Genomic DNA, 27412 nt, shown 5'->3' with positions numbered 1-27412 from the left:
TGATACAATAATGTTACAGTAATGCCTAATGACAATCATGTGCAATATAAAATCATCTATACGAGAACAATTGAAAAATAATCCATGAGTATTCAACAGTTTGAGCAATGACTTGTGTAAACATGGCAGAGACTGTAATTCACCTATAAACCATCATTGCCTGACACGTCTATTAAAAAGCTGTTTGAAATGACTGACAGTCAGGGAGATAAGTACCACAAATACAATCTCTCCCATCAAGGTACAGTAGAGGAAAGTTTATATTCAACTGATAAATCAGGAACATATTTTAATCTTCCTGCTGCAATTCCTATACCTTTAATGATATCCCAATTTTATGTAAGTGAACAAACACCAACGACAGTAGTGTGTTCATGATAAACCTATCCCTATTTTATGTAAGTGAACAAATACCAACGACAGTAGAGTGTTCATGATAAACCTATCCCAAGTTTATGTAAGTGAACAAATACCAACCACAGTAGAGAGTTCATGATAAACCTATCCCAATTTTAACTGAAGTGAACAAATACCAACTAGTGTGTTCATGATAAACCAATTTTATGTAAGTGAACAAATACCAACTACAGTAGTGTGTTCATGATAAACACATCCCAGTGTGTATGTGCATCCCAATATGTTAGTGTGCAACTGTGAAACCACACCTGTTTGCTTCAATCTCACTTGGGTATAAAAGGTGTAAATTTAAATACTACTATTTCCAAAATGGTACAATTAGGAGTTTAATGCAAAAATCACCAGGAGGCTTACAATAAATTCCTCTTTCATCAGTCAGAAATAAATTTTCACCAAGACCGTCTGTTTAGATGAATGATTGAAAAAGAAAACGTATTGACTCACCAGTGTCTGAATCTTGGCATTTATCAGATGACCATCGTAACTCCACTGCTCGACTCCTGACTTTTATCTGATTTTCTATGTGACGAAGAGCCCCACGTATCTAATTGATAAAATATGAAAAGGGGTTCAATCTTGTGTGATGCAGGGTGGTCTGGCTATTCTAGCCCCTACTCAGAATTCATAGACTTATCCTTCCTAGTACAATATTATCATGTGTTGATGCCAAAGAAAACTGCTTTGTATATGAAAATCAGCTGTTCGATGCACTCACACATCGAGCTATCTGATGCATTCACACATCCAGCTGTTTAATGCACTCACACATCCAGCTGTTTGATGCACTCATACATCCAGCTGTTTCATGCACTCACACATCCAGCCGTTTCATACACTCACACATCCAGCTGTTTGATGCACTCACACATCCAGCTGTTGCATGTATTCACACATCCAGCTGTTTCATACACTCACACATCCAGCTGTTTGATGCATTCACACTTCCAGTATTTTGTGCACTCACACATCTAGCTGTTTCTTGTATTCACACATCCAGCTGTTTGATGCACTCACACATCCAGCTGTTGCATGTATTCACACATCCAGCTGTTTCATACACTCACACATCCAGCTGTTTGATGCATTCACACATCCAGTATTTTGTGCACTCACACATCTAGCTATTTCTTGTATTCACACATCCAGCTGTTTAATACACTCACACATCCAGCTGTTTGATGCACTCACACATCCAACTGTTTGATGCATTCACACATCCACCTGTTTGATGCATTCACACATCCAGCTGTTTAATGCACTCACACATCTAGCTGTTTGATGCACTCAAACATCCAGCTGTTTGATGCACTCACATATCCAGCTGTTTGATGCACTCAAACATCCAGCTGTTTGATGCACTCACATATCCAGCTGTTTCATGTATTCACACATCCAGCTATTTGATGCACTCACACATCTAGCTGTTTGATGCACTCACACATCCAGCTGTTTGATGCACTCACACATCCAGCTGTTTCATGTATGCACACATCCAGCTGTTTCATGTATTCACACATCCAGCTATTTGATGCACTCACACATCCAGCTGTTTGATGCACTCACACATCCAGCTGTTTGATGCACTCACACATCCAGCTGTTTCATGTATTCACACATCCAGCTATTTGATGCACTCACACATCCAGCTGTTTGATGCACTCACACATCCAGCTTTTTGTGCACTAACACATCCAGCTGTTTCATGTATTCACACATCCCAGGTGTGTATGTGGTCTACACAGATATAACATTCTAATTCAAATTGCTTGCAGGGTTTCTCCTCTGTTATGAATCTACCTCATGATTGTAAACCTGGTATAATTGTTGTACTGGTAGTTATATCAGTGAGATGAAATTTTGCTAATAGGTAAAGGTGACTTGTACATACATCCAGATTCATATGCTTTTGCTCCTCTGAAGTTAAAATACCTAACAAAGAAGGGGAAACTTGGCGGAGGAGGATGCTTCACAAAATTGAAAATAGGAAATATAGGAGCAAGTTAAACAGCATAAGAATTGGAGGAATGACATGGTTATATTGTTAGTTTCCCCATTAGGCTTTGAGAGCTTGAAATTACCTTGTTTGACACATGTTAAATTGTTCCTGGCAATTGGCCAATAATGCTTTCATCAGCTGTTAATGAACTGTGTCCGTCAATATGTTTATTGTAATGCAACTATTTATCTACATATAGCTTCATTGTATAAAACATAACATATCTCAGGACAACAAACATTTAACTCTTTTAGTACACTGAGCTCATACATAGGATAACATGTATCAATATTAAGGAGATACATGGGAGTGAAGGTTACCTGATGGTTTTGAAGCGTTGGTCCTCCTGAGATTGGTAGGCTAGATGGAGGAAATGGCAAGATGTCTAAAGGGGACCCTGGGCTGGCAATGTGTTTGTCTTTAGCATCAGATGAGTTAATCCATATAACAGCACTAGGGCACTTGATGGTAATGCACTGCAACAAAGTTCCAAGACCAAGTATGATGGTTCGATGCTGAGGACAACCTAGATACTCCGAAAATAGGGCTTGGTACATGTTTTGGTTGGAAGAACTTGCAGAAGCAACCTGGCTGCTCAGGGAAAAAAATTCAATGATAAACTTGAAGACAGCAAGAGAAAAGATAAGTGAGTAGTATATAAAGCGTTATATAGACTTCATACATGTTGCTGTTTGCCCAATTAATCTCTCCAAGTAGAAGCATGTATGACCAATTAATCAATCTATCCAAGAAGAAGCATGTGTGCCCAATTAATCTATCCAAGAAGAAGCATGGATGCCCAATTAATCTATCCAAGAAGAAGCATGTATGACCAATTAATCTATCCAAGAAGCATGTATGCCCAATAAATCAATCTACCCAAGAAGAAGCATGTTTGCCCAATCAATTAATCTATCCAAGAAGAAGCATGTATGCCCAATTAATCAATCTATCCAAGAAGAAGCATGTATGCCCAATTAATCAATCTATCCAAGAAGCATGTATGCCCAATTAATCAATTTATCCAAGAAGAAGCATGTATGCCCAATTAATCTATCCAAGAAGAAGCATGTATGCCCAATTAATCAATCTATCCAAGAAGAAGCATGTATGCCCAATTAATCAATATATCCAAGAAGATGCATGTATGCCCAATTAATCAATATATCCAAGAAGAAGCATGTATGCCCAATTAATCAATCTACCCAAGAAGAGGCATGTATGCCCAATTAATCAATCTACCCAAGAAGAAGCATGTTTGCCCAACTAATCAATATATCCAAGAAGAAGCATGTATGCCCAATTAATCAATATATCCAAGAAGAAGCATGTTTGCCCAATCATCTATCCAAGAAGATGCATGTATGCCCAATTAATCAATATATCCAAGAAGAAGCATGTTTGCCCAATCAATTAATCTATCCAAGAAGAAGCATGTATGCCCAACTAATCAATATATCCAAGAAGAAGCATGTATGCCCAATTAATCAATATATCCAAGAAGAAGCATGTATGCCCAATTAATCAATATATCCAAGAAGAAGCATGTATGCCCAACTAATCAATATATCCAAGAAGATGCATGTATGCCCAATTAATCAATATATCAAAGAAGAAGCATGTATGCCCAATTAATCAATCTACCCAAGAAGAAGCATGTTTGCCCAATCAATTAATCTATCCACGAAGAAGCGTGTATGCCCAACTAATCAATATATCCAAGAAGATGCATGTATGCCCAATTAATCAATATATCAAAGAAGAAGCATGTATGCCCAATTAATCAATCTACCCAAGAAGAAGCATGTTTGCCCAATTAATCAATCTATCCAAGAAGAAGCGTGTATGCCCAACTAATCAATATATCCAAGAAGATGCATGTATGCCCAATTAATCAATTTATCCAAGAAGAAGCATGTATGCCCAATTAATCTATCCAAGAAGAAGCATGTATGCCCAATTAATCAATCTATCCAAGAAGAAGCATGTATGCCCAATTAATCAATATATCCAAGAAGATGCATGTATGCCCAATTAATCAATATATCCAAGAAGAAGCATGTATGCCAAATTAATCAATCTACCCAAGAAGAGGCATGTATGCCCAATTAATCAATCTACCCAAGAAGAAGCATGTTTGCCCAACTAATCAATATATCCAAGAAGAAGCATGTATGCCCAATTAATCAATATATCCAAGAAGTAGCATGTTTGCCGAATCATCTATCCAAGAAGATGCATGTATGCTCAATTAATCAATCTACCCAAGAAGATGCATGTATGCCCAATCAATCAATCTATCCAAGAAGAAGCATGTATGCCCAATCAATCAATCTACCCAAGAAGAAGCATGTATGCCCAATTAATCAATCTATCCAAGAAGAAGCATGTATGCCCAATTAATCAATATATCCAAGAAGAAGCATGTATGCCCAATTAATCAATATATCCAAGAAGAAGCATGTATGCCCAATTAATCAATATACCCAAGAAGAGGCATGTATGCCCAATTAATCAATATACCCAAGAAGAGGCATGTATGCCCAATTAATCAATCTACCCAAGAAGAGGCATGTATGCCCAATCAATCAATCTATCCAAGAAGATGAATGTATGCCCAATTAATCAATCTATCCAAGAAGAAGCATGTATGCTCAATTAATCAATATATCCAAGAAGAAGCATGTATGCCCAATTAATCAATATATCCAAGAAGAAGCATGTATGCCCAATTAATCAATCTACCCAAGAAGAGGCATGTATGCCCAATCAATTAATCTATCCAAGAAGATGCATGTATGCCCAATCAATCAATCTATCCAAGAAGATGAATGTATGCCCAATTAATCAATCTATTTTAGAAGCTACATGAATCTTAATCAATCTTTTAGTCCAAATGTTGGTTGAATTGATCAATCTGTTTGCTCAGATATGTTTCCTTGGTAAATCTATTTGAAAAATAATGAACAAATGCTATATAATTTACTGAAGCAGATATTAATTTGAAAATATCTATCAGAACAGATTTGGCTTAATCAATCTGTCTACTCAGATAACCTCCCAAGCTTACTTTGTACTCTGACAAGTTTGGCTATCTTCGATTAAACTGCACAGCCGGTTACCGCAGTAGTAGGCCAATCTCCTTGACAACATTTGGCTCTTCACAAATTCTTCAGCAAACTAATAAAACAAATTACAAATGATCTTGTAAATATAACAAGGAGCTGCCCTTGCATTTAATCCCTACTCTACTATGCTATAGATGGTATCCACCACACACCGATTACTGATGCCATCCAATGGATATGCAACTGTTATAGATGCAATGTTTACATGCATCTATACACTATAGATGCTATCCACCATGCACTAATTATACAGGGATGTAAGTGCAGCCAAAAAAAAAACCGGAAAACTATTCGGAGAAACTGGGGGAATGCCGTTCTAACACATCCTACTCCTAGCTCTGAATACTTACGCACTATCGTTATGTTAGGCTTGCTCAAAAGTATTAGCACTAGCACATCCTACCACTAGTTCTGACTACTTACACACTATCGTTATGTTAGGCTAGCTCCAAGTAACGAATACGTCGCAGCGAAATCCGGAATAATTATTAAATGGTTAATAGCATCTATACGCCATCCATGTATCCATTGGATGGCATAAATAATTAGTGAGTGGTTGATAGCATCTATGCTAGGTGCATGTATCCATTGGATAGCATAAATAATTAGTGAGTGGTTGATAGCATCTAGACTAGGTGCATGTATCCATTGGATGGCATAAATAATTAGTGAGTGGTTAATAGTATCTATATCTGCTTGTATCCATTGGATGACATCTATAATTAGTGAGTGGTTGATAGCATCTAGACTAGGTTCATGTATCCATTGGATGGCATAAATAATCAGTGTTTGGTGGATAGCATCTATATGTGCATGTATCCATTGGATGGCATAAATAATTATTAAGTGGTTAATAGTATCTATACAAGGTGCATGTATCCATTTGATGGCATCTATAATCAACCACTCACTAATTATTTATGCTATCCAATGGATACATGCACCTAGCATAGATGCTATCAACCACTCACTAATTATTTATGCCATCCAATGGATACATGCACCTAGTCTAGATACTATCAACCACTCACTAATTATTTATGCCATCCAATGGATACATGCACCTAGCATAGATGCTATCCACCAAACACTGATTATTTATGGCATCCAATGGATATATGCACCTAGTCTAGATGCTATCAACCACTCATTAATTATAGATGTCATCCAATGGATACATGCACCTAGTCTAGATGCTATCAACCACTCACTAATTATAGATGTCATCCAATGGATACATGCACCTAGTCTAGATGCTATCAACCAGGCACCAATTATGCAATCTATTAATTCATACACTTTGTCTTGATTCTATTAATCACCAATTTCTACCATTGCTTAATCAATACACTTTAACCACATCCTACATATGTCCAAAAACGTTAACAACTTGTGCACTGGTATAACCTAGGGATGTGTCACTGCATATGCTTCACCATTAATTCTCTATAACACAATGTATTGATAGTAGCTCCGAAAATTATCAATATCAAGACTATCAATGATAGAAAAAGTAAACGTAATCAAAAATATATAGGAAGTCAAGATATTCACTGACCTGCATGACATATGGAATAAGGAACCTTAACGTAATGTCATCACTGGGCTTTATCTTCTCAAGGGTGTCAACAGTCCAAGCAAGGTAGTCGTGACATTCCAGCATACCCTCCTGAAATGTATGAATGCATTAAATCACACAAACTTCTTAAGTTCTATACTAGGGTGTCAACAGACTCACAAAGACAAACTAATAGCCAGTAAAGTTCCTCATGATGAAATGGTTATATTTATAACATGAACAATTGCTTTGAATGCTGGTGCAGAATTTTAACAACATGTCTGTACAGCAAGGACATGCTTGAATGAAGCAGATTTTTCTTAACTATACTATTGATTTGTTAAATCCCTTTAGGTACTGACTACAAGCAACCAAACCAACAACAGCATGAATAATATCATAAATCCCTTTAGGTACTGACTACAAGCAACCAAACCAACAACAGCATGAATAATATCATAAATCCCTTCAGGTACAGACTACAAGCAACCAAACCAACAACAGCATGAATAATATCATAAATCCCTTTAGGTACTGACTACAAGCAACCAAACCAACAACAGCATGAATAATATCATAAATCCATTTAGGTACTGACTACAAGCAACCAAACCAACAGCATGAATAATATCATAAATCCCTTTAAGTACTGACTACAAGCAACCAACCAACAGCATGAATAATTCCATAAATCCCTTTAGGTACTGACTACAAGCAACCAAACCAACAGCATGAATAATATCATAAATCCCTTTAGGTACTGACTTCAAGCAACCAAACCAACAACAGCATGAATAATTTCATAAATCCCTTTAGGTACTGACTTCAAGCAACCAAACCAACAACGCATGAATAATATCATAAATCCCTTTAAGTACTGACTACAAGCAACCAAACCAACAACAGCATGAATAATTTCATGAATCCATTTAGGTACTGACTACAAGCAACCAAACCAACAACGCATGAATAATATCATAAATCCTTTTAAGTACTGACTACAAGCAACCAAACCAACACCAGCATGAATAATTTCATAAATCCCTTTAGGTACTGACTACAAGCAACCATACCAACAACAGCATGAATAATTTCATAAATCCATTTAGGTACTGACTACAAGCAACCAAACCAACAACAGCATGAATAATATCATAAATCCATTTAGGTACTGACTACAAGCAACCAAACCAACAACAGCATGAATAATTTCACAAATCCCTTTAGGTACTGACTACAAGCAACCAAACCAACAACAGCATGAATAATTTCATAAATCCCTTTAGGTACTGACTTCAAGCAACCAAACAAACAGCATGAATAATATCATAAATCCCTTTAGGTACTGACTACAAGCAACCAAACCAACAACAGCATGAATAATTTCATAAATCCATTTAGGTACTGACTACAAGCAACCAAACCAACAACAGCATGAATAATTTCATAAATCCCTTTAGGTACTGACTACAAGCAACCAAACCAACAACAGCATGAATAATTTCATAAATCCCTTGAGGTACTGACTACAAGCAACCAAACCAACAACAGCATGAATAATTTCACAAATCCCTTTAGGTACTGACTACAAGCAACCAAACCAACAACAGCATGAATAATTTCATAAATCCCTTTAGGTACTGACTTCAAGCAACCAAACAAACAGCATGAATAATATCATAAATCCCTTTAGGTACTGACTACAAGCAACCAAACCAACAACAGCATGAATAATATCATAAATCCATTTAGGTACTGACTACAAGCAACCAAACCAACAACAGCATGAATAATATCATAAATCCCTTTAGGTACTGACTACAAGCAACCAAACCAACAACAGCATGAATAATTTCATAAATCCATTTAGGTACTGACTACAAGCAACCAAACCAACAACAGCATGAATAATTTCACAAATCCCTTTAGGTACTGACTACAAGCAACCAAACCAACAACAGCATGAATAATTTCATAAATCCCTTGAGGTACTGACTACAAGCAACCAAACCAACAACAGCATGAATAATTCCATAAATCCCTTTAGGTACTGGATACAAACAACCAAACCAACAACAGCATGAATAATATCATAAATCCCTTTAGGTACTGACTACAAGCAACCAAACCAACAACAGCATGAATAATTTCATAAATCCCTTGAGGTACTGACTACAAGCAACCAAACCAACACCAGCATGAATAATTTCACAAATCCCTTTAGGTACTGACTACAAGCAACCAAACCAACAACAGCATGAATAATATCATAAATCCCTTTAGGTACTGACTTCAAGCAACCAAACCAACAACAGCATGAATAATTTCATGAATCCATTTAGGTACTGACTACAAGCAACCAAACCAACAACAGCATGAATAATTTCATAAATCCCTTTAGGTACTGACTACAAGCAACCGTACCAACAACAGCATGAAAATTTCATAAATCCATTTAGGTACTGACTACAAGCAACCAAACCAACAGCATAATTTCATAAATCCCTTTAAGTACTGACTACAAGCAACCGTACCAACAACAGCATGAATAATTTCATAAATCCCTTTAGGTACTGACTAAAAGCAACCAAACCAACAACAGCATGAATAATTTCATAAATCCATTTAGGTACTGACTACAAGCAACCAAACCAACAACAGCATGAATAATTTCACAAATCCATTTAGGTACTGACTACAAGCAACCAAACAAACAGCATGAATAATATCATAAATTCCTTTAAGTACTGACTACAAGCAACCAAACCAACAACAGCATGAATAATTCCATAAATCCCTTTAAGTACTGACTACAAGCAACCGTACCAACAACAGCATGAATAATTTCATAAATCCCTTCAGGTACAGACTACAAGCAACCAAACCAACAACAGCATGAATAATATCATTAATCCCTTCAGGTACTGACTACAAGCAACCAAACCAACAACAGCATGAATAATTTCATAAATCCCTTCAGGTACTGACTACAAGCAACCAAACCAACAACAGCATGAATAATTTCACAAATCCCTTCAGGTACTGACTACAAGCAACCAAACAAACAGCATGAATAATTTCATAAATCCCTTGAGGTACTGACTACAAGCAACCAAACCAACAACAGCATGAATAATTTCATAAATCCCCTTAGGAACTGACTACAAGCAACCAAACCAACAACAGCATGAATAATTCCATAAATCGCTTTAGGTACTGACTACAAGCAACCAAACCAACAACAGCATGAATAATATCATAAATCCCTTAAGGTACTGACTAAAAGCAACCAACCAACAGCATGAATAATTCCATAAATCCCTTGAGGTACTGACTACAAGCAACCAAACCAACAACAGCATGAATAATATCATAAATCCCTTTAGGTACTGACTACAAGCAACCAAACAAACAGCATGAATAATTTCACAAATCCCTTCAGGTACCTACTAAAAGTTACCAACCAACAGCATGAATAAATCCCTTTAGGTACTGACTACAAGCAACCAAACCAACAGCATGAATAATATCATAAATCCCTTCAGGTACTGACTAAAAGTTACCAACCAACAGCATGAATAAAGCCCTTTAGGTACTGACTACAAGCAACCAAACCAACAGCATGAATAATATCATAAATCCCTTCAGGTACTGACTAAAAGTTACCAACCAACAGCATGAATAAATCCCTTTAGGTACTGACTACAAGCAACCAAACCAACAACAGCATGAATAATATCATAAATCCCTTCAGGTACTGACTAAAAGTTACCAACCAACAGCATGAATAAATCCCTTTAGGTACTGACTACAAGCAATCAAACCAACAACAGCATGAATAATATCATAAATCCCTTAAGGTACTGACTAAAAGCAGCCAACCAACAGCATGAATAATTCCATAAATCCCTTTAGGTACTGACTACAAGCAACCAAACCAACAACAGCATGAATAATTTCATAAATCCCTTTAGGTACTGACTTCAAGCAACCAAACAAACAGCATGAATAATATCATAAATCCCTTTAGGTACTGACTACAAGCAACCAAACCAACAACAGCATGAATAATTTCATAAATCCCTTTAGGTACTGACTTCAAGCAACCAAACAAACAGCATGAATAATATCATAAATCCCTTTAGGTACTGGATACAAGCAACCAAACCAACAACAGCATGAATAATTTCATAAATCCCTTTAGGTACTGACTACAAGCAACCAAACCAACAGCATGAATAATTTCATAAATCCCCTTAGGAACTGACTACAAGCAACCAAACCAACAACAGCATGAATAATTTCATAAATCCCTTTAGGTACTGACTACAAGCAACCAAACCAACAACAGCATGAATAATATCATAAATCCCTTTAGGTACTGACTTCAAGCAACCAAACCAACAACAGCATGAATAATATCATAAATCCCTTTAGGTACTGACTACAAGCAACCGTACCAACAACAGCATGAATAATTTCATAAATCCCTTTAAGTACTGACTACAAGCAACCAAACCAACAGCATGAATAATATCATAAATCCCTTCAGGTACTGACTAAAAGCAACCAACCAACAGCATGAATAATTTCATAAATCCCTTTAGTTACTTATAATTTTAAGCAACGAAACCAAAAGCATGAATAGTTTCATAAATCCCTATAAGGTACTGACTAAAACCAACCAAACAAACATAATGAATAATTTCATAAATCCGTTTAGGTACTTACTAATTTTAAGCAACCAAACTAGCAGCATGAATAATTTCATAAACCATCCCTCTCAAATGTTTAATGCACTGTCTGGACCACATCGGTAGCTATGTACCTTACGACCCATACTGACATATGTTATAATAATTGTATAAATAACTCCCTGCCTCTTGTTAGTGCACTGACCTGTTCACATCAGTCACTATCTATGGTGATACACATACTCACACTTAATTCAGCTATTAATTTGTTTTATTTTGACCATTACAGACCTTACATACTTGACTTCTAAATACACCAAAGCTGTAACTTAAAGACATCGGTTCTAACTATTTCTACAACTTCTTCAACTAAAAATATTAAAACAGCATTGAAATCAAGTGAGAGTATCCATACCTCATAGAGGAACATTAAAACAGCATTGAAATCAGGCAAGCGATATCTATACCCCACAGTGAAACATTGAAACAGTATTGAAATCAAGCGAGAGTATCTATACCTCATAGAGAAACATTAAAACAGCATTGAAATCAGGCAAGCGATATCTATACCCCACAGTGAAACATTGAAACAGTATTGAAATCAAGCGAGAGTATCTATACCTCATAGAGGAACATTAAAACAGCATTGAAATCAGGCAAGCGATATCTATACCCCACAGTGAAACATTGAAACAGTATTGAAATCAGGCAAAAGACATCTATATCCCACAGTGAAACATTGAAACAGTATTGAAATAAAGCATGAGTATCGATACCTCATAGAGAAACCTAGCAAGCTTTGTGTTGTACTGCCAAAGTTTCAATGCAGTTTCAACTTCTTGTGACATAGAAGACTGACTGTTAAGGTCAGAGGTCATGTATGATGAAGTTGATGGCAATGGACCAAAGGCTTGGTGATATTCTGTGATTTTTGCCAGTTGCTCCTTAAGGAACTTTGTTAAGAGCTGGCACCATTCTAAGAGACAGAGAGAATAAAAGATATGTAACATTACAAGATGACAGATTTAGGTACACATTCACCAAAACAGGCAGAACCAGAAAATTAAATGTTTAGTGGTTCCGATGCCCAAACATTCATAGTGTGGTAGGCCATACATGTAAATATTCATGAACTTATGTAAACAGAATGAAAAGGGATTATCTACTGAATAAGGCCGCAACATATAAACGAAGGTACCAGCAATCAGTTATCATGTTGATAAAGTCTATTTAGTAACCTAGTGTAAACCAAACCAGGAGTGTTAGCTCAGTGGTTAACACCAGTGCCTTTCAATCATAAGGTCCCGAGATCGAGTCACTCCAAGATTAATGTATGTCGTCCAGTTACAGAGTTGTTGACAGTTGACAATTCATCATGATGGACGTTACATATGAATCTAAGAGATTGACTTCGGTCAGCTTGCGGCATTGATAAGCCAATGATGGCGTCTTTGCAAGTTCCTAAACACATACACACATAAAACCAGATACATTGATGATATTAATGAAGTCAAATTTTATGATCCCATAAGCATCTATATCATTAGTTAAATTGTATTATCCGAGTACATATGTATAAAGCTAGTTAGAGATACTATTTCAGAGATATCTGATTACAATTTTTTTAATTAATATTCATGATATGCACACAAAAAATGACATGGTTGATTGTATGAATGTAATGTGACAAAGCTAATATACCAGAGATGAAAACCATGCATAATGATTTCAAGTTGGAGACGTCATGAAAATGTGCTTATTATCAACCTCACTTTACCAGTATGAACCAAATTGAACATATGTTTGCAGGCATATTGACATTTAAATTTGTTTATGTTAAGCCTGACCCACTTATTAATTTCTAGCTGCGAGAACCTAGAAAAATAGGGCACATCTACTCATCATGGGGCACCTAATTACCAAGTATCACATTGCTTCAACTAGTGTTTGTTGAGATATTGTGTTTACAAGCTGTTTTTGACTATTTCCCATTAATCACCACCAACTCATGAATACTTATGAGGTAAAATTGTTTTGCAAAGAACATTTACCTACTATGTAGTTACTTCACCATACCAAGTTTGAACTAAATCAAACATATGGTTGAAGAGATATTGACATTTGAAGAATTTTATGTTAAGTCCAACCTCTCCTTAATTTTCCTGAGATGGGAACCAAAAACAATAATAAGGTAATCAGCACATCATGGGACATCAACCTACCAAGTATAGCATTGATTTAACTTATAGTTGTAAAGATATCAAGCTAGCTGTTACATACACTCATAACACACACACAGATCAGCATGATTGCAAAGGTTACTGAGTCTTCAGCATCATAACCAGAAAGTGTATATGTATTATGTAACTAAAGTGTATGATTAGAGAGACATGTATGCAACTGGATTGTATGATAAGAGAGACTTGTAAGGTAAGGGTGTATAAGTGGATTGTCTGATAGAAGATACTGACTTGTAAGGTAAGGGTGAATATGTAACTGGAGTGTATGATAAGAGAGACTTGTAAGGTAAGGGTGTATAAGTGGATTGTCTGATAGAAGATACCGACTTGTAAGGTAAGGGTGAATATGTAACTGGAGTGTATGATAAGAGAGACATGTATGTAACTGGAGTGTATGATAAGAGAGACCGACTTGTAAGGTAAGGGTGTATATGTAACTGGAGTGTATGATAAGAGAGACATGTATGTAACTGGAGTGTATGATAAGAGAGACCGACTTGTAAGGTAAGGGTGTATATGTAACTGGAGTGTATGATAAGAGAGACATGTATGTAACTGGAGTGTATGATAAGAGAGACCGACTTGTAAGGTAAGGGTGTATATGTAAAATGGGTTGCATTGTAGGAGAGACCAACTTATAAGGTAAGGGTGTATATAACACTGGAGTGTGGTGTAGGACTGCATAATTATTAACCATGGAGCAAAATAGCTTAGTGATTCCTTGCTGTATTACCATTTTCAGTGCTATTGTAGTGAGTTTGCAGTACTAAGCTATTGAGTTGGCAGTACTGTGGTATTGAGTTGGCAGTACTATGGTATTGAGTTTGCAGTACTATGGTACTGAGTTTAGATTAGTATGGTATAGCCATTTTTAGTGCTATTGTATTGAGTTGGCAGTACTATGGTATTGAGTTGGCAGTACTATGGTATTGAGTTTGCAGTACTATGGTACTGAGTTTAGATTAGTATTGTATAGCCATTTTTAGTGCTATTGTATTTAGTTTGCAGTACTATGGTACAGAGTTTGCAATACTATGGTACTGAGTTTAGATTAGTATTGTATAGCCATTTTTAGTGCTATTGTATTGAGTTGGCAGTACTATGGTACTGAGTTGGCAGTACTATGGTATTGCATTTGGAGTGCTATGGTACTGAGTTTGCAGTACTATGGTACTGAGTTTGCAGTACTATGGTATTTCTTTTTGCAGCCTTATTGTGTTGCCGTTTTCATTGCTATTGTATTGAGTTTGCAGTAATATGGTATTTAGTTAACAGTAACATTGTATTACCATTTTAATGCTATTGTATTGCCATTTTCAGTGCTATTGTATTGAGTTTGCAGTACTATGGCATTTGAGTTTGCAGTACTGTTGTATTGCTTTTGTAGTAATATTGTATTGAGTTTGCAGTAATTTTGTATTGAGTTTGCAGTGCTATTGTATTAAGTTTGCAGTACTATATGCAAGGGAGTGATATAATCTGAGGATTATACCTTGAGATGGATCATTAGGTTGCCGTTTCTTCATTCTGTTCTCTGACTGTGCCACTCCTGCATAAGCAGCTGTCATCTTAAGGAACCAAGCTGCCCTTGACATCGGAACTTCAAACTCACAAAGTATGACAAAAATGTCATTTCTTTGATTAAACCATGGAACCTGCAAACAAATTTGTTTTTTACAATTAATATTATGCAACTTTCACTAATACTAGCATTTACATTCAGTATTGGGTAGACCTCCTGGTGTATGTGTAAATAACTTCATGCCCTATGGAACAGTGAAAGGAGTACAGAAAGGTGCCAAACAGGTCATGGAGACAACAGAGTTCAATAACTGTCAGTGGCATTCTCCAATGATTCACTCAACAACTGTGGCATAATGTCAGTTGTCAATGAGATATAGTTACCAATTATTCCTCCAAGGAATGGCTTACAATACATTCATTAAAGAAAATGGAAAAGATGAAGAAGGGTTCCTTCATTGACCTATTAAGTAAACAAAAATGCTTTTCACTACAAAGCTTTATTGCTGTGTGGGGATGACAAAAGCAGTCCACAGGTTTTTATTTACATTCTATTTGCCAGAATCCCTTAAGATCTAATAAATAATTGTCATCTTCAAAGAGGTGGTTTTATGTCTTGCTTGTCTACTTCAGTTGACTAAATATTACATTACTACATTACTTTACATATTTGCATTACTTACATATCATCAACATATAACAATACAATGACAATGGTCCTAATAATGGTTATATTGTAAAACCTGTTCATGATCCATCCGTGGTCCTAATACTAATCATGTTGGACAGATTGATGACTATAACAGTGATCCTAGTATTATTCACAAGTTTGTACCTAGTCAAGTCATGGTACAACAATGGTCCTAATACTGGAGATAATGTTGATCCCATAATGGCCATAACGATGACACTATCAATGATCCAACAATGGTTCTAATAATGGTCATGGTGTTGTACCAATTCATGATCCAACAATGGTCCTAATAATGATCATGTTGGACAGATTGATGACTATAACAGTGATCCTAATAAAAGTCACAATGTTGCACCTATTCATGAGCCATCAATAGTCCTAATAATGATCAGGTTGGACCGATTGATGACTATAACAGTGATCCTAATAATAGTCACAATGTTGCACCTATTCATGAGCCATCAATAGTCCTAATAATGATCTTTGTGTTGGACAGATTGATGACTATAACAGTGATCCTAGTAATAGTCACAATGTTGCACCTATTCATGAGCCATCAATAGTCCTAATAATGATCATGTTGGACAGATTGATGACTATAACAGTGATCCTAGTAATAGTCACAATGTTGCACCTATTCATGAGCCATCAATAGTCCTAATAATGATCAGGTTGGACAGATTGATGACTATAATAGTGATCCTAATAATAGTCACAATGTTGCACCTATTCATGAGCCATCAATAGTCCTAATAATGATCTTTGTGTTGGACAGATTGATGACTATAACAGTGATCCTAGTAATAGTCACAATGTTGCACCTATTCATGAGCCATCAATAGTCCTAATAATGATCTTTGTGTTGGACAGATTGATGACTATAACAGTGATCCTAGTAATAGTCACAATGTTGCACCTATTCATGAGCCATCAATAGTCCTAATAATGATCTTTGTGTTGGACAGATTGATGACTATAACAGTGATCCTAATAATAGTCACAATGTTGCACCTATTCATGAGCCATCAATAGTCCTAATAATGATCATGTTGGACAGATTGATGACTATAATAGTGATCCTAATAATAGTCACAATGTTGCACCTATTCATGAGCCATCAATAGTCCTAATAATGATCATGTTGGACAGATTGATGACTATAACAGCAATCCTAGTAATATTCACAAGTTTGTACCTATTCATGGTCCAATAATGGTCCTAATACTGGAGATAATGTTGATCACATAATGGCCATACTGATGACACTATCAATGATCCAACAATGGTCAAAAGGTTAAAATGTTGACAAATTCCATTTATTAACATAGTATAAATGAGTTAAATAAGTTAAATGAGCCTTCAGCACTGTAACCATCAAATGGGTTTGTACATCACACACAAGCAATTTTGTGTCCCTGACTAATATCTAGTGTCTGGGACGCAGAAACCTGCAACGTCGGTCCTTATAATGGTCTTAACAGTGAACCTATTGATGACTACCTGGTGTGTCTAATAAAAATACTAATGATCGTATCTTACTAAATTTACTTTACTACCTTTCTTGACAATGTATTAAGAGGCTTTGATCCAGCTAGATCTTGAAACCATGGTCGGTAAGTTCCCTTAGACTTGTGATTTTGATTTATCTGCAAGGAGAGAAAGATGAAATATTGTTTCTTCAAATGCACACTCATAATTCTTACAACATTCAATCACAAACATTAAAAATATCGCTTACTTGTACAGTCCGTTACCTGTGCACATAACCCATACCGTGTTGCCCATGAACCATACTGTGTTGACGGTTGCTTGTCCTATTTCATGTAGTTAATGAACTGAGCCCATGAACCATACTGTGTTGAGGATTACTTGTCCTATTTCATGTAGTTAATGAACTGTGCCCGTGAACCATACTGTGTTGACGGTTACTTGTATTATTTCATGTAGTTAATGAACTGTGCCCATGAACCAAACTGTGTTGACGGTTACTTGTCCTATTTCATGTAGTTAATGAACTGTGCCCGTGAACCATACTGTGTTGAGGATTACTTGTATTATTTCATGTAGTCAATGAACTTTGCCCATGAACCAAACTGTGTTGACGGTTACTTGTCCTATTTCATGTAGTTAATGAACTGTGCCCGTGAACCATACTGTGTTGATGATTACTTGTATTATCTCATGTAGTCAATGAACTGTGCCCATGAACCAAACTGTGTTGATGATTACTTGTATTATCTCATGTAGTTAATGAACTGTGCCCGTGAACCATACTGTGTTGAGGATTACTTGTATTATCTCATGTAGTTAATGAACTGTGCCCGTGAACCATACTGTGTTGAGGATTACTTGTATTATCTCATGTAGTTAATGAACTGTGCCCATGAACCAAACTGTGTTGATGATTACTTGTATTATCTCATGTAGTTAATGAACTGTGCCCGTGAACCATACTGTGTTGAGGATTACTTGTATTATCTCATGTAGTTAATGAACTGTGCCCGTGAACCATACTGTGTTGAGGATTACTTCTATTATCTCATGTAGTTAATGAACTTTGCCCATGAACCAAACTGTGTTGACGGTTACTTGTCCTATTTGATGTAGTTAATGAACTGTGCCCGTGAACCATACTGTGTTGATGATTACTTGTATTATCTCATGTAGTCAATGAACTGTGCCCGTGAACCATACTGTGTTGAGGATTACTTGTATTATCTCATGTAGTTAAATGAACTGTGCCCGTGAACCATACTGTGTTGAGGATTACTTGTATTATCTCATGTAGTTAATGAACTGTGCCCATGAACCAAACTGTGTTGAGGATTACTTGTATTATCTCATGTAGTTAATGAACTGTGCCCGTGAACCATACTGTGTTGAGGATTACTTGTATTATCTCATGTAGTTAATGAACTGTGCCCGTGAACCATACTGTGTTGAGGATTACTTGTATTATCTCATGTAGTTAATGAACTGTGCCCGTGAACCATACTGTGTTGAGGATTACTTGTATTATCTCATGTAGTTAATGAACTGTGCCCGTGAACCATACTGTGTTGAGGATTCCTTGTATTATCTCATGTAGTTAATGAACTTTGCCCATGGACCAAACTGTGTTGACGGTTACTTGTCCTATTTCGTGTAGTTAATGAACTGTGCCCGTGAACCATACTGTGTTGAGGATTACTTGTATTATCTCATGTAGTTAATGAACTGTGCCCGTGAACCATACTGTGTTGACGGTTACTTGTATTATCTCATGTAGTTAATGAACTGTGCCCGTGAACCATACTGTGTTGAGGATTACTTGTATTATTTCATGTAGTTAATGAACTGTGCCCATGAACCAAACTGTGTTGACGGTTACTTGTCCTATTTCATGTAGTTAATGAACTGTGCCCGTGAACCATACTGTGTTGAGGATTACTTGTATTATCTCATGTAGTTAATGAACTTTGCCCATGAACCAAACTGTGTTGACGGTTACTTGTCCTATTTGATGTAGTTAATGAACTGTGCCCGTGAACCATACTGTGTTGAGGATTACTTGTATTATCTCATGTAGTCAATGAACTGTGCCTGTGAACCATACTGTGTTGAGGATTACTTGTATTATCTCATGTAGTCAATGAACTGTGCCCGTGAACCATACTGTGTTGAGGATTACTTGTATTATCTCATGTAGTTAAATGAACTGTGCCCGTGAACCATACTGTGTTGAGGATTACTTGTATTATCTCATGTAGTCAATGAACTGTGCCCGTGAACCATACTGTGTTGAGGATTACTTGTATTATCTCATGTAGTTAAATGAACTGTGCCCGTGAACCATACTGTGTTGATGATTACTTGTATTATCTCATGTAGTTAAATGAACTGTGCCCGTGAACCAAACTGTGTTGAGGATTACTTGTATTATCTCATGTAGTTAATGAACTGTGCCCGTGAACCATACTGTGTTGATGATTACTTGTATTATCTCATGTAGTTAATGAACTGTGCCCGTGAACCATACTGTGTTGAGGATTACTTGTATTATCTCATGTAGTTAATGAACTGTGCCCGTGAACCATACTGTGTTGAGGATTACTTGTATTATCTCATGTAGTTAATGAACTGTGCCCGTGAACCATACTGTGTTGAGGATGACTTGTATTATCTCATGTAGTTAATGAACTGTGCCCGTAAACCATACTGTGTTGAGGATTACTTGTATTATCTCATGTAGTTAATGAACTTTGCCCATGAACCAAACTGTGTTGACGGTTACTTGTCCTATTTCGTGTAGTTAATGAACTGTGCCCGTGAACAATACTGTGTTGAGGATTACTTGTATTATCTCATGTAGTTAATGAACTGTGCCCGTGAACCATACTGTGTTGACGGTTACTTGTATTATCTCATGTAGTTAATGAACTGTGCCCGTGAACCATACTGTGTTGACGGTTACTTGTATTATCTCATGTAGTTAATGAACTGTGCCCATGAACCATACTGTGTTGATGATTACTTGTATTATTTCATGTAGTTAATGAACTGTGCCCATGAACCAAACTGTGTTGACGGTTACTTGTCCTATTTCATGTAGTTAATGAACTGTGCCCGTGAACCATACTGTGTTGAGGATTACTTGTATTATCTCATGTAGTTAATGAACTGTGCCCGTGAACCATACTGTGTTGATGGTTACTTATATTATCTCATGTAGTTAATGAACTGTGCCCGTGAACCATACTGTGTTGAGGATTACTTGTATTATCTCATGTAGTTAATGAACTGTGCCCGTGAACCATACTGTGTTGAGGATTACTTGTATTATCTCATGTAGTTAATGAACTGTGCCCGTGAACCATACTGTGTTGATGGTTACTTGTATTATCTCATGTAGTTAATGAACTGTGCCCGTGAACCATACTGTGTTGAGGATTACTTGTATTATCTCATGTAGTTAATGAACTGTGCCCATGAACCAAACTGTGTTGACGGTTACTTGTCCTATTTCATGTAGTTAATGAACTTTGCCCATGAACCAAACTGTGTTGACGGTTACTTGTCCTATTTCATGTAGTTAATGAACTGTGCCCGTGAACCATACTGTGTTGATGGTTACTTGTATTATCTCATGTAGTTAATGAACTGTGCCCGTGAACCATACTGTGTTGATGATTACTTGTATTATTTCATGTAGTTAATGAACTGTGCCCATGAACCAAACTGTGTTGACGGTTACTTGTCCTATTTCATGTAGTTAATGAACTGTGCCCGTGAACCATACTGTGTTGAGGATTACTTGTATTATCTCATGTAGTTAATGAACTGTGCCCGTGAACCATACTGTGTTGATGGTTACTTATATTATCTCATGTAGTTAATGAACTGTGCCCGTGAACCATACTGTGTTGAGGATTACTTGTATTATCTCATGTAGTTAATGAACTGTGCCCGTGAACCATACTGTGTTGAGGATTACTTGTATTATCTCATGTAGTTAATGAACTGTGCCCGTGAACCATACTGTGTTGATGGTTACTTGTATTATCTCATGTAGTTAATGAACTGTGCCCGTGAACCATACTGTGTTGAGGATTACTTGTATTATCTCATGTAGTTAATGAACTGTGCCCGTGAACCATACTGTGTTGAGGATTACTTGTATTATCTCATGTAGTTAATGAACTGTGCCGTGAACCATACTGTGTTGATGGTTACTTGTACTATCTCATGTAGTTTATGAAGTTACTCATAACTCTCTAATTGTAAGTGCTGAGTGTGAGCTAAGAGGGGTATCATAGTAGTTTTGAGCTATGGGGATGGGATAGAGGCTTACCAATAAGAAGTTGTCCTTGGATACTTGTGACTTCTTCCTGCTAGAGTCTTGACATGTATTAAGCTTTTGTTTCTCTGCTAAGATGCTGCTAAAATTAGCTCCAAACTGGAAGGATTTGAGAAGGAAGAGCACATCAGTGTTAAACAGTCAAAATCATTGATTAAATATATGGACAACCTACAATAAACATCTTTGCAAAACTCTAAAAACCAATGCAAGCTTGTATGAAGGTCTTTAAATAATGACATACTGTGAACTAGTTTAGTTTAGTGGAAAAGGAACAGGAGGGACACTCAAGTCCCCATAAAGGACCCTATACGCGAGAAAAAAAACTGAAGACACAAACATTCAGACCCGATTATAATGCTTAAAGTGCTTGTCCAGAGCATTCTTAAACCCATTCACACTACTTGCAAGTACAACTATCTCAGGCAAACTCATTGACAACCATATTAGACAAAAAGTTTTGCCAAATATTAATCCTACTTTGTGACTTTTGTAGTTTTAAGACAATGACCTCTGGTACAACTATTATTTGCAAACATGAAAAAGTCAGTTTAGGATAAATGTCAAAACCATACACAATCATGAAAACCTGAATCAGTCACCACGTAACCTCCTAAGCTCCAGTGTGGTGAGATTCAACAGTTGTAACCGCCTATAATAAGGAATACTCTTTAAGGAACTAATCATCCTAGTAGCCCTCCTCAGGACCTTTTCGAGTACTTCCTTATCCTTAGCAAAATATGGGTTCCAAGCCTGCACAGCATACTCCAGTTGAGGCTAACCAACTGCTTATAAAGCCTAACTACTGTCCTCTTTCAGAAAACTGAAGTTCCTCTTGATGATACCTAAAACCCTATAACCTCTTTTAGCAGCTTTAAGACAATGTTTAGAAGGTTGCAGAGATGAGTCAATGTAGGTACGTAGGTCTCTTTCAACAAAGACCTCCTGTAACTCCACACCATTAAGATTGTAGGTATACCTCTGGTTTACTACTACCATTATGCATCACCTTGCATTTATCAATATTAAAGCATTTGCCATCTCTGAGACAAGGAAAAAACCTTATCCAAATCCGTTTTAAAATTCTCAGAATTGCTTTTGGAAGAGACCTCAGAATACCATTTGGTGTCATCAGCAAACTTCTTAGCTGTAGACAAAATATCTCCGTCAAGGTCATTTATATAGGCAACAAACAACAAGGGACCAAAAACCGACCCTTATGGAACCCCACTAGTAACGTCCTTACAACGGTTTTCAAATGCATGCACAATGTAGGACCAAGCTACCTCACCAACTTGTTTCAGCTCCGACCGTCATCCACATGCTCACTTTGCTCAAATTCATCACTGATGTTACTCATCCTTAGAGTAAAAACACATACTTACGGCTTGAGAACGTTCACATCCAGTGCACCTTGCCTGTGGAACTCACTCCCAGAACATATAAATATGCAATACTGTAAACAATTTCAAATCAGCACTAAAAACGTATCTCTTCACCAATGCATATATGTAATAATTGCTATTATTTTGTTAAGCCCTACGAGAATTATTTCATAGTTTGTTTGGCACTATATAAAAATTATGTATTATTATTATTATTATTATTGTCCTGCCAAGAAGAAGGAAGTGCTGTACGGTCGTCATGGATTCAACTTATGACTCAAGGGGATTTGTTGAATGTGTCCTTTGAATGGCACAGGAATGCCTATGGAAATATATTGCGACACAGGGAATAGATTTAGTCTTCAAATGTTGGCTAGTACTTTTTACAGTTTGAATATTTCTCACATCGAATACTATAGCTCCTGTGTAGAGAACTGCTATTCATCTTTACAATTGTATTGCAAGTTGACCATTTTTTGTAGCATTTTGCGATTGATAAATTATTCACTGCAATATACTTCATGTAATGGTGCTAGGTGTAAAATATGTGCCCAAGCATGTAGCCTGATGTACAGTTATAATGGAAAGGTCAAAACATCTGCTGTGCATGCATACAAATGATTGTTTCATTCTGTAAACAAACAGCATGTTTTTTGTTTGAAAATTTCTACTCATGATTTCATGCATAATAGCAAAACATTTTAACAATCAGCTTCCTTCATTTTAAATTCCAACTTTTGTACCCAAAATATAACAATCAGGTTTCTTCATATTAAATGCAACTCTGAAGTTGAAGATGGAAGCAAGCACCCACCTTATTTCTGTTTATGTGACATTTTCTTGCAGATCCATGCTGTAAGATAAAATACAATCAATAAGTCAACAAACACCTGAGCATCTCAATAATCTCACCCATTGATACCCTGTGCTGCAGGAGGACTGAAAACAATGAGTATAAAAAACATAGAAAATACAACAAGGGTAAAACAGATAGGGAAGATAATTTACTAAGGTCTTACATAAATCATAGAGGAGAACATTCAAAGTCGGTACAAGATAAGAATTTCTAAAATATGTACCTCACTTAATAAGTTGAGACAATACATAATGTTACACATAAATTACAATATTTGCTCAGTTAATTTGTAAATTGTTTTATTGTTTCATCAAGGAGCAATATCTTAATTACCATCTTCATCTGATGAAGTACAAGCTCCTACAAGATACTGTAAATACTTTAATCATCTTCTATCAGAGAAAATAAAGTAAGATATGAATAAAGAGATACAGTACAATGAACAAGTCAAGTGCTGACTAGTACGGACTGTATGATGTCATTTTTATACAAGTGCAAGAATGTGAAGGAACACTTCAAACCTAGTTTCTTCAAAGTAGAAGATGGGATTGGTAATGGCATGCTGCTTGTACAATTTTTCAAATAAAGGAAACTATTCATGTTTATCAAGCAAGCATGATAAACAATGATCTCTCAAACTAAAAGACATATTGGATTGACTACAGTGCAATTAATAAAATTATGGTAATAACCTGTTTAACATTTACATAAAAAAAATCAAAGAAATATTGAAGAGAAAGCCTACCTCTTCTGAAAACAATGGTTTGTTACTAAAACCAAACTTGGCATTGGATGCAGTCAACTCATCCTGTAGGAATATAAATGAAATAAATGAACTCTGTGAAACTATATACTGAACACCAAACTATTTGAAAATAATGGTACACATGCACTGACTTGATGAAGATCAGCAATGCTGCAGTAGCTCACACTGAGATCTTGATTGATGTTACAGTCATTGATGTTACAGTAGAGAAATATTAGCTGGAATGCAGACAAGTGAATGTTATGATTTGAAACAATGTATCTGTATGTTTTGAGTCATCCCCAAGAAATAATCAGACACCAAACAAAATGAGAACATCAAAGTGGTTTTATTCCAAACTTACCAAATCCGATCTATGGTATACAAAATACATACAACATATTGTACTTACACATTTGAACAAAAGTAGGCAATATCCTTTTTGGATGGATGGACTCAAAAGAATTTAAAACAATGTGCGGCTTGTAAGGTAGTTCCAAAATAGTGACTTGGCCATATACAGCAGCCAAGTTCTCAATTTGAGCACAGAGAGAAGATTTTTTGAACGATTTGTAACAATTGAATATTGCTTTTTAACTTAAAATATGGGACCATTTAAGAGATTCCTTCCAAAATCAGTTCTGACCACAAAGGTGAATGGATGTGGAGGGTAGGGGAGGGGGGGAATCGATGTATACATCTTTATCCGCCAGCAACAACTGTTGTTACTTTTTGAAAATAACATTTGTTACTGTAACCCTACATGACAGATGCAGGCAAATTGTGGATTTCGTGTTATGGTGACTGGATTTCAAATATTGCTTCAATTTCCACCTGTGCTATTGTGAAATAGTTTAAGATAAACAATATGCATGGAATACAATTACTAAAATTTCACAGGCAGAAAGCTGTACAAGCTTTACAGTCTGCCTTGTGATTCATAATTTTGCAATATATTTAAAACTTTAATTAAAATGTGATGATTTTACCTTACAAAATGAGATGACAGCTACTCCCAGCTAGATTACAAAATTTAAATTATGTTACTTATTTAGCCTAGGACTGAGTTGGGTTCTTTTTTGGGGGGAAATGTCAAAAAGTAAGTGTAATAATACCGTACTAGTGATGGAAATCGGTACCCCATAAACCTGTGAACCAACCGTCAATACTACTTCTGGGTACAGAAATTTGTAGAATTCACTAACAGAGATCTCCACTTACAGTTACAATTTTACTGTACTCAACATGTACACACTTAGTACACATTGTACATGTATGCAATGGTTCACATTCATTTTATTTTCTGATATAGGGTTGGGTAGAGGATGTGGGTGGGAGGGGGGGGGGGGTTACATGCATACAGACAATTTGAAGCAGAAGATTACCATACCAAATAATTCAGTATACCTTAATGCATGTTTATGCAGTCTCTTTGCAGTATAAATCAGTCACATACTGTATGCTATATAGAAATCTGCATAGTGCACTATGGGGAGGGTGTTGGGGGGGTGTTGTGGGAGGGGGAAGGGAGTCAAAGAGTATTAGACAGAACACTTTTAATAAATACATTTCAATAGTTTGTAATGTTGTTTAACATGGTCTCCTTGAATGAAGATACCTGTGAACCAACCGTCAATACTACCTCTCGGTACCCCCGCATTAATAAACGAATCCATTTCATTACACCATCAAATATCAAGTACTGCATTACATGCTGTACCCTATGCTATAATAATATTCAATCCCGTGTGAAGATTGATTTAAACTGGATATACTCCCTGAGGTTTTGGCTCAAAATTTATTAAATCGTTATAATTATTATAACAAAATGAGGTGAAATGCATAATGGTAAGATTTTGTACATGGGAAACTTGACAATCATCGTTTGAAGGAAGAATAAATAATCAAATTTCAGAATAACTTTGAGGTCCCGTAAGATGCTGAGCGCAATCAACGTTCGATATTTGGTGTAGTCTAGGTCCAAATTACTACGTGAAAAGTTGATTCGCTAATATATAGGTCTAGGCCAGTAAGTAAATTGATCAGATATTATGCAAACTAAGAATACAGGAACCAGAAATAAAGGTGTTTTCTTTTCTTTAATTCAAATAGTAACACATACATATTTTCATTATGTCCGGGATTCCCGTGAATGACACCGAACGAATGTAATAAGCGGTTGTTTTCCCAATATCGGTAGTAGTTACACATTGCACTGTGATCGGGAATAGTCAATACCGGGATTGTGATACCGGGATTCACTTGACTACCGGGATCCCGCACAACGCTACCTAGTATTATTAAAAGTAGGTCATACAAAAAACAGAATTGGTGTTCAATCA

General features: G+C 36.3%; 1 protein-coding gene across 3 annotated transcripts in view; it reads right to left on the bottom strand.

Annotated features, from left to right (window-relative positions):
* Positions 1–27412, bottom strand: part of LOC139975329 (mediator of RNA polymerase II transcription subunit 12-like protein) — a 93230-nt gene that overhangs the window by 65353 nt on the left and 465 nt on the right. For 2 of the 3 annotated variants that reach the window (XM_071983183.1, XM_071983181.1), the window contains exons 2-11: positions 25071–25133; positions 24284–24322; positions 22079–22183; positions 17805–17894; positions 15526–15688; positions 12570–12769; positions 7100–7210; positions 5484–5593; positions 2734–3004; positions 862–961 (exon numbers count right to left, since the gene is read on the bottom strand). In XM_071983183.1, the coding sequence (XP_071839284.1) occupies positions 862–961; positions 2734–3004; positions 5484–5593; positions 7100–7210; positions 12570–12769; positions 15526–15688; positions 17805–17894; positions 22079–22183; positions 24284–24322; positions 25071–25133 (1252 nt within the window). Of the gene's footprint in view, positions 1–861; positions 962–2733; positions 3005–5483; positions 5594–7099; positions 7211–12311; positions 12527–12569; positions 12770–15525; positions 15689–17804; positions 17895–22078; positions 22184–24283; positions 24323–25070; positions 25134–27412 lie in introns of those variants that run through there. The other variant, XM_071983184.1, reaches the window with a different exon arrangement.

Source organism: Apostichopus japonicus, chromosome 10, assembly GCF_037975245.1.
Source record: "Apostichopus japonicus isolate 1M-3 chromosome 10, ASM3797524v1, whole genome shotgun sequence".
NCBI lineage: Eukaryota > Metazoa > Echinodermata > Holothuroidea > Aspidochirotida > Stichopodidae > Apostichopus > Apostichopus japonicus.
This window is presented reverse-complemented; position numbering and strand designations above follow the sequence as displayed.